The sequence below is a fragment of the Epargyreus clarus genome, unplaced genomic scaffold, assembly GCF_041222505.1.
Source record: "Epargyreus clarus isolate Ecla_fem2 unplaced genomic scaffold, WU_Ecla_fem_2.2 ptg000008l, whole genome shotgun sequence".
NCBI classification, from domain to species: domain Eukaryota; kingdom Metazoa; phylum Arthropoda; class Insecta; order Lepidoptera; family Hesperiidae; genus Epargyreus; species Epargyreus clarus.
In genome coordinates this window covers 3,222,084-3,230,980 of record NW_027332216.1, presented here as the reverse complement: position 1 = coordinate 3,230,980, position 8,897 = coordinate 3,222,084, and the positions used below count along the sequence as shown (strand labels likewise).

At 42.5% G+C, this 8,897-nt stretch overlaps 2 protein-coding genes across 2 annotated transcripts in view; one reads left to right on the top strand and one right to left on the bottom strand.

Moving 5' to 3' along the window:
- Positions 1-3,173, top strand: part of Adsl (adenylosuccinate lyase) — a 42,540-nt gene extending 39,367 nt beyond the window's left edge. The window contains exons 2-4 of the mRNA XM_073075634.1: positions 581-676; positions 1,567-1,766; positions 2,083-3,173. Of these exons, the coding sequence (XP_072931735.1) occupies positions 581-676; positions 1,567-1,766; positions 2,083-3,097 (1,311 nt within the window). The 3' untranslated portion in view covers positions 3,098-3,173. The remainder of the gene's footprint in view (positions 1-580; positions 677-1,566; positions 1,767-2,082) is intronic.
- Positions 3,149-8,897, bottom strand: part of LOC140744152 (uncharacterized) — a 47,812-nt gene continuing 42,063 nt past the window's right edge. The window contains exon 9 of the mRNA XM_073075632.1: positions 3,149-8,771. Coding sequence (XP_072931733.1) covers positions 3,523-8,771 — 5,249 coding nt within the window. The 3' untranslated portion in view covers positions 3,149-3,522. The remainder of the gene's footprint in view (positions 8,772-8,897) is intronic.

Below are 8,897 nucleotides of genomic sequence, written 5' to 3'. Positions count from 1 at the left end.
CTATTGGTTCAACTGATTTATTTAAGGTACCTATAGTACCTAATTATAGGTAAATAAAAGTAAAGGAATTTTATATGCCACAGTTCCACACATCCACTTTAGTTTCATATGAGGTTACTGGACATATACCGCAGACAGTAATTCCATGTCTTTATTGTTGTTTTAATTCATTCAAAGAAAAGTAGGTAGGTAGGTACTTTATTTCGTCTACACCACAGAAATGAATGGGTTATAGTTGGATCTATATATGGTATCACTGAGTAATGTTATGTTATGTTGTATTTAATTGTTCACGGTTGTGTCAGCAAACAAACAAACCAACACATAAAATGAACGTCATTAACGTTAGTAATCATAAAACTTAAGCAATTTTGCCTACTAAAATTCTCAATTTGTCAATTTTCCTACGTAATAATATTCAATTTCTAGCTTGCCTAAGCAAATACTTCATGATCATTATGTTGAACTCTGCCGTATTAACATTTTTCGCGGTAGCAATATTTGTATATTTGTATATTGCTACGGCTTTTCTGTTTTTTCAAACAAACCTTTAATTTAAATGATTTGTTCTGATTTCCAGGAGCTTGGACTAGACATTAAGGATGAACAGATAGCAGAGTTGGAAGAGGCTATTCACGACATCGACTTCGCGTCTGCTGCGGATCATGAGAAAAAGGTATTTACTATAATTATATAAGGCACGAACATTGTTGCCACGTGCGAGATGTGGAATAGACTTCCTTCTGAGGTACTCCCAGAGCGCTATTACATGGGCTCTTCAAAAAAGGTGCAAAAAGGGCTCTCATCCAAAGCCGATGCATTGGCGACTCGTCTGGTTTTGCAAATGTCTAGGTATAGGCCGTGATGACTATTTTCCATTAGGTAGCAAAAAATGCTCTAATTCTACGAACATTTTCTAGGTTATTACAAGGGGGAAACCTTGAAAAGGTACCCGACGACGTGGGAGCGACGCCGGGTTATGTGGGACTTTTACCGCACTAAAACCCCCCCTGTAGCCGTCCTCAGCGGTTGGCGGAGAACTCCGGAATCTCCGATGGAACACAACCGGAGTCCTCCGAGCGCGATGCCCCTATCGGGCTCTGCCCTTGGGGGAGCAATATACGCTCCTCCCGCACACCTGGTGTTTACGACGGTATGCGGCCACATACACCGCCGTCCTTCCCGGGGTTGCTTGTTGGACGGTTCCAGCTCCCAATCTTGCCGCCCGCAATCCCGGAAGCCCCTTTTTAGTCGCCTTTTACGACAGGCAGGGGATACCGTAGCCCTATCCTAGTCCCGGGACTACAGGGACAATCATATAGGATACCTACTCTCTTAATATTTATTGTTGTTTATCTATTTTCTTTTCCTTATCTTTTTTTTTCAACCTTTTTAGTGTATATTTATTTTCTTTACTAATTATTCGTATTATGTACCAATATTAAGTAGAATTAAGTAACTGTGAAAATCTCTGTTGTACTTTGTTTTTCTTTTCTTGTTATATTTATTGTTGTATTACTATTATGTATCGTGTTAATTTGCAATATATTCATTTTATGATTAAAGGTCCGCCATGACGTCATGGCTCATGTGCATACGCTGGCTGAGCGGTGTCCACTCGCGGCCCCCATCATCCACCTCGGGGCGACTTCTTGCTACGTTGGCGACAACACTGACCTGATAGTGTTGCGACATGGACTGGATCTGCTGCTGCCGCGGCTGGCTGCCATCATCAATAGATTGGGAAAATTTGCTGATGAGTACAAGTGGGTTTCCATACATATTTGTTATTTATATAAATTATAATTATTGCTTGTTTCCTTAAACATTAAAACAGCGTCAAAAGTTAAGATTTGCTTGATCTTATTAGCAAGGTATTACTTTTTTAATAATGTTTTCAAAATTTGAGAAATATTCCAAAAGTATTTTTTTGTATTTATCATAACAGAGTTAATGTAATAACGAATTAATGTGAAAAAATTATTACATATATTATACAATTTTTACACATTACTGGGAAACTAGGATTGCAAACCCTTGTAACAATATGTTTTATTAACCATGTATTACGGTACATTACAGGTCGCTCCCCATCCTCGGATTTACCCATCTTCAACCCGCCCAGCTGACAACTGTGGGTAAACGCGCGTCTTTATGGCTGAGTGACCTACTTATGGACGAACGAGCTTTATCTCGTGCAAGAGACGATTTGCGCTTCCGTGGAGTAAAAGGTACTACAGGAACACAAGCGTCGTTCCTACAACTGTTCAAAGGAGACAGTGCCAAGGTACGAGCTCTGGATAAAAGAGTAGCGGAGCTGGCTGGTTTTGACAAACGTTACATCGTCACAGGACAGACATATTCGAGAAAGGTTGATCTCGAAGTTATTTCTGCACTATCTGGATTGGGTGCAACTGTACACAAGATGTGCTCGGACATACGTATCTTAGCTTCTAGAAAGGAGATTGAGGAGCCGTTCGAAGCGTCGCAAATTGGATCCAGTGCGATGCCTTACAAGAGGAACCCAATGCGTTCGGAGCGTTGCTGCGCTTTAGCCCGTCATCTTATAACTTTACATGCCAACGCTGCCAACACCCATGCTGTGCAGTGGCTTGAACGTACTCTGGACGACTCGGCCAATCGTCGCATTACATTGGCTGAAGCATTTTTGACTGCCGATGCAACTTTGATTACTCTTCTGAATATTTGCCAAGGATTAGTTGTGTATCCTAAAGTTATTGCTCGTCATATCGCACAGGAGCTGCCTTTTATGGCTACAGAAAATATTATAATGGCTATGGTGCAAGCCGGTGGTGATCGACAAGTATGCCATGAAAAGATTCGTGTTTTATCCCATGAAGCTGGTGCTGTAGTTAAGCAGGAAGGAAAGGACAATGATTTAATTGAGCGTGTGAAGAAAGACAGCTACTTTGGGCCTGTGATACATCAGTTGGATGACATTTTGGATGCCTCTACTTTCATTGGGAGAGCACCTGAACAAGTCACCGAGTTCCTCGAAGAAGAAGTCGAGCCTTTGTTATCTAAATATAAGGATGTTTTGGATGCGGTAGAAAAGCCCGTTACATTGACAATTTAAATCAATTTAATGTTTTTTTATTATAATCTTGACATGAAATGAAATACAATATATGAATAAAATGATATATTTACAATACAGCGCAATGATTTATAAACGTACAAAAATATGACTTCACTATTTTACAAAACATTACATACTATATGAACTAGACACTGGTAACTAATGTTCAATCAGTAATGCCGAAACTTCAAAATACTTAGCGATCATAAGCTTTACGAGAGCATGAATAATAAATAACTATAAAATAACATTACAACAATCAAACAAATAAATAAGCCTATAGAATTAAAAGAGAGACTCAAATCATCAACTTAATTATTCGTGATAAACAGTAATAAAGATCGTAGGATTTTCGCGATCACATCTTATCACAATTTCGATGGCACGTCGAGATTCATTGAACGGTCTTTTACATAACTAACTCAAAGTGTATTAGTGAGAAGCGTATCGCCTTGACATGCGGGGCCCTGGCTCGGCCAGTTGCAAGCACCTAGGTTAGGATCGAAACTTAATTGTACGGGGCAGTTGAACACGTGAAGCGTAAACCTCTGCTTCGTACAGTCCCATCTGCAAGCGTAGAATTTGTTACATTGTTTCGGGTGACGGAACAATCCTGCTCTCTTACAATCGACAGTTCCTTGAAGAGTCTCATCTCTGCTTCTCCATCCACCGGGACCGTAGCGGTCGAACGATTGAGAATCGACTGCTACTGAAGCCTCTGATGCCTTAACGATCGTAGAGGGTGTAACCTCTTGGTTCAGCAACACCGTTTTATAAGTTGGAGCCGCAGTGACAGCCTTAACTCGTGGTCTAATCCGAACTAATTTCTCAGTTGTGGAAATTACTGGAGTATTCGATACGTACGTTATGGGGTGTGCCTCACCATTGGATATAATATCTACGTTATTGTTACTAGCCTCTTGATAGTCTTGGTAGAACGAATCATCTGGCACTATAATAGGATTGAAAGTAGATGTAACAATCGGTGTGGGAGTCACTACTGTGCTCGTTATCGGGAATCTAGCAGATTTTTGTGTCCAACTATCATCGCCGAGATCTCCACGGTTAGAATCGTCATAGTCATACGATTCAGTCTGTACAGTAGGTCTCCTTCCTTTAAGGACTAAAGTTGGTGATTGACAACTGCAAACAGCACCCAATTTTCTAACAAGTAGAGGGTTAAAATCGTTTATTTTGGTTACAACGGCGACCTTAGGTTTAGTTCTGCGGAAGGATGAGGTAGTAGGAGTAACCTCTACCAATTCTTGTTTGATTGGAGCGTACGTGGAACTGTACGATTCAATTGGTGTTGAGATTGAGACTAAACCGGCATCAGATCCAACAGATCCAAAACCAAGTTGAGACTTAGCTGTTTCTACGACAATGTTTTGCTTTCTTTGATACGGAGCTGCTGTGCTAGAAACAAAACTGTCATCAGAATTAAACACTTGATACTTTTTGTATATTGGTTGGTCAGTCTCTTCAGATGGTGGCAAGTATTCGGGAGCCGTGTACTTTGTAGTGGACTCGTAATAAATAGGTTCTTGAGTTGTCGACTTGGCGAATGGCCTGTATTTAGGTCTTGTCCTACGTGACACAGGAGACGAAACTTCAATTTCAGGTGCGTAAGTTGATGTAACAATTCTTGGGGGCAAGTAGGAGTTGTCGGAGCTGGATACATAGATCGGGGCCGCTGTAGTGTAGCTTACTGGCGATACTAAACCAGCATCTGGTCCGACTGTTCCAAAACCAAGCAGCTGCGATTTGGCGGTTTCAACAACAATGTTTTGTTTCCTTTGAATGGGCGCTGCTGTGGACGACACTGTTTCAGCGTAATACGTCTGTCCCTTCTCTTCGTACGGGTTGTACCCAATTTTGGAGTCGTATGATTCGCCGTTGTTATTATATCCGAAAGATTCAAAGTTTACAATACTCGAGCCAGTTTTGCGCGCAGGTGGTAGGTATTCTAATGATTCTGGTGTTGGGGAAGGAGGCAAGTAAGTGTTATCTACAGGTGGTAAATAGGTGTTATCGGTTGGTGGTAGATAAGTCTTTTCCGCTGGGGGTAAGTAAGTATTTTCCGCGGGTGGTAGGTAAGTGTTTTCTGCTGCCGGTTGGTAAGTATTTTCTACTGGTGGTAGGTAAGTATTTTCTGCTGGAGGCAGGTATTCAGGCGCATTGAATTTGGGCTGCGGTGTAGGAGGTAGGTATTCCCGGGTTGCACTTGTTGAATACCGTGGTCTGTAAGTAGATGTCACAGGTCTAGCAGTAGATGATACTGGTGGCAAATACTCTTCAGCTTTGTAACCTACTTGAATTTCTGGTGATTCGTATTGGTTGTACTTAGTAGTAACAGTTGCAGGGAATGATGAGAAATGAATAGACTCGACTTTGTTGGGAATTTCAAAGCTCTTAGTATAGGAAGGCTTGTACTCTTCTTGTGTATCATGGGATACCGAACTCTGATAAATGACCGGCGCGGCAGTCGATACCGAATAAGTTTGTTGATATTCGGTTTTTGGTGGTATATATTCAGGAGCCTTGTAAGTCTCCACCGTTTTTGGTGACTCGTAATCTGTGTAGTGACTTTCATAAAGAAGTGTAGATGGTGTTGTTGACACAAACACTACATTCTTACCAGCATCTGATTGACCAACGTCGTGAGACTGATGGAACACTTGATGAGATACAACACTGGCGTCCGAGTAAGCAGGTTTCGATTCTTCGAGGTTTATCTGTATTTCTGGCTGGCTATACGTATATCCTTGATTGATTTCCGAATAGGATTCCTGAGTCGGTCTAGTCAACTTAGTGCGCAGTGGTTTATAAGTTTGTGTGAATACTTCAGCCGTAGGTCTCACGGACAGAGTTGGGGTATTTTGAGTGTATTTCAAAATAGGATTCTCGTACACCGTAACTTCAGGCTGTTGGTACGCAACATCAACAATCGGGACAGCGGTAGTCGATACAGGAATATACTTTTGTCTTTCCACTTTGTGGATTGTTTGTTGACTATAGGAATGAGGAGCATACGTGGAAACAACAGGCCTTGGTGTAGATGCTTCAATTCCTGATGCTTCTACAAACTTAACTGATGGCTGTGAATATTCATATCCAGATTCACCACCTTGCGAGTATGTATTCACTTGACTAGCGTCGACCTTGTGTATCGTCTGTTGGCTGTAAGATTGTGGTTCGTATGTAGATATAGCGGGTTGAACTGCAATTGTAGGCTGTGGTGTTGTGTATTGAACAACCTTGGGTCGTTCATACCTGACTCTCGGTTTCGTGTATTCGTAACCAGTGGATTCAGTGTCTGTTTGACTGGTATCAACCTGGTGAATTGTTTGTTGACTGTAAGATACTGGGGTAACTTTCTGGGTGTATTTCAGGAAGGGATTCTCGTACACAGTTACGGGAGTCGTTTGGTAAGAGTATTCGTTATGTGTGCTAGGTACAGGAGTCGAAGAAGAGACTATTCTCGGTGTTTCCACCTTATGTATCGTTTGATGGCTGTAGCTCGGAGTTCTGTATGTGGAAGTAACTGCGGGTGCTGGTGTTGAATATTGGTAACCAGAGTTTGCTCCTTCGTGGAACTGAATGTTAGGTTTATTGTACTCATAACCAGTCGCTGAGTCGTCTTCAGAATATGTGGTTATTTTACTTGTGTCCACTTGGTGCAAAGTTTGCTGGCTGTAGACCACCGGTTGAGGAGTGCTGCTCCCGAATGTAACGACTGGTTGAACAGCGACGGTTGGTCTCGCTGTAGTGTAATGAACAACTGTTTGCGGTTCTTCGTAAGTTACTCCAGAGCTTCCTATATCAAATCCAGAAACTTCAACAGAGGGGGAATAAGCGTTGCTGGATTCCACTTTGTGAATAGTTTGATGGCTGTAAGACTGTGGCGTATAAGTAGATTCTGTGGGTTGTACATATGTTGGAATAGGTGCCCCTGTGGTGTACGCTACGGCTTTTCTGAACGGTACTTCTGTTACTGGTGTAGGGTTGGAATACTCATAACCAGTTGATTCCACTTTATGTACAGTCTGCTGCCCATGACTGAAACCACGTGGCTTGTACGTAGCTATCGATATAGCCGGTGAAGGGGTTGAGTACGAAATACCATCTTCGAATTTCGTGCTAGGTTGAGAGTATACGTAGCCAGTCGACTGAGATTCCTTAGTAGATCCAGCGTTGTAAGTGTTGGATGCAGTGTAATCATGAGATTCATACTGATAGTTCGATCCTTGGCCATTATCGGTAATTTCAACTCTAGGAGTAACATACTCATGTTTAACGGCAACCACAGTTGGTTGCACGTAAGTGACTGCTGGTTGAGTGTAGCCGAAAACTTGCTTCACGCTTGTTTTAGGTTCGACAGGGACATAAGTTGTCTTGTACGAAGTGACTACAGGCAAGGAAGTAGTTACAGCGAACGGTGTTGCAGTTGTTGGTACTCCAGACGATGTTGGAGTGGTACCATAGCTAAATCCATCGAGATTATGGCTATCAGTTCCAACGTGGCTGATAGAGACTGCAGGTTCAGCTACGTAGCTCACTTGACCACCTTGTACATTGTCGTGTACTATTTCGTGTCCTGATTGGTAATTGCCTTGGTCAATATAGTCGGCATCGACTAAAGATGTTTTGCCTACCAAACCCACGTTGATAGCTCCAGCTGTTAAAGTATGCGCAGCGCCAGTATACGCCTTGGAATCAGTGACGTAATTACCTACATCGGCGTTGCTGTAGCTATTGTATTGTTGCACATTGATACCGGAATTGTCAGCAACACCACCCTCACCAAAACTACCTATGTAACCTTCAAGTTTGTATAGGTTTCCCGTGTTTCCATGAGAAGTGGAGCCCGAGTAACCAGACTGGTAGCCACCATTAGCAGTAACATCAACGTAACCACCTGAAGAACCGCTGTCCGAATATCCTTGAGATTGGTATTGCGAATCACCCACTCCGAACGCAAAACCATCTTCGAATGGCGTGCTAGGTTTAGGATAATAATATCCTCCAGATTTAGTGCTACTGGAATCTTGCTTGTATTTCCCGACGTCGTAACTTTGGGTGTATTTATATCTATCGGCATCGTGCAGGTAAGGTTTGACTGGTGAATCGACATGTTTGTACGGTAAGGCACGGTCACCGGCCGGGTTATGAACGTAGCGGCCAGAGTTGTCCTTCACGTATTTACCTGTTTGGTACTTCCTTCCAGATGTAGTTCTTGAGTACGATGCGCTTGTAGCAGTGTTTGCTTGAGCGTACTCTCCTGATCCTACAGAAACACGATTAGCGTTTGCAGAGGAAGCAGCCGGTAGTCTATAATCGTCTAAAATGAGAGAACCGCTAGAATATTGTCCATCATCGTCGTATCTAGTAGCTTGAACAAGTCCTGCGTCAGCGTTAGACTCAGCTTCTACGTTGTACGAGATACCGGCGGTCGAGAAGCCCGGGGCGGTTGTTTCGGTTCTGTAGATCTGTCCGGAGGCTTCAGGACTATATTCCTGGGAAGCGATGAAGTTAGCGTCCAACGCGTCAGCATTGGAGAGGAAGCTGCCTTGGATTCCGACCAGGTTGTCCAAAGCGGCACCGGAGACTAAGCTCTGATGAGCAGCGATGTTAACGGAGTCGGCAGTTTGACCTCTGAATCCAGCCGCACCTGTAATAAACAAGAAAAAAATTAAAATATTAAAATATTTTTTCTAATTACATCAATAGTGGTTCGTCAAATTCCAATGTTAGCCTATTATACAGAAGATGCAAGTATGATGCGAATCAAAATTTT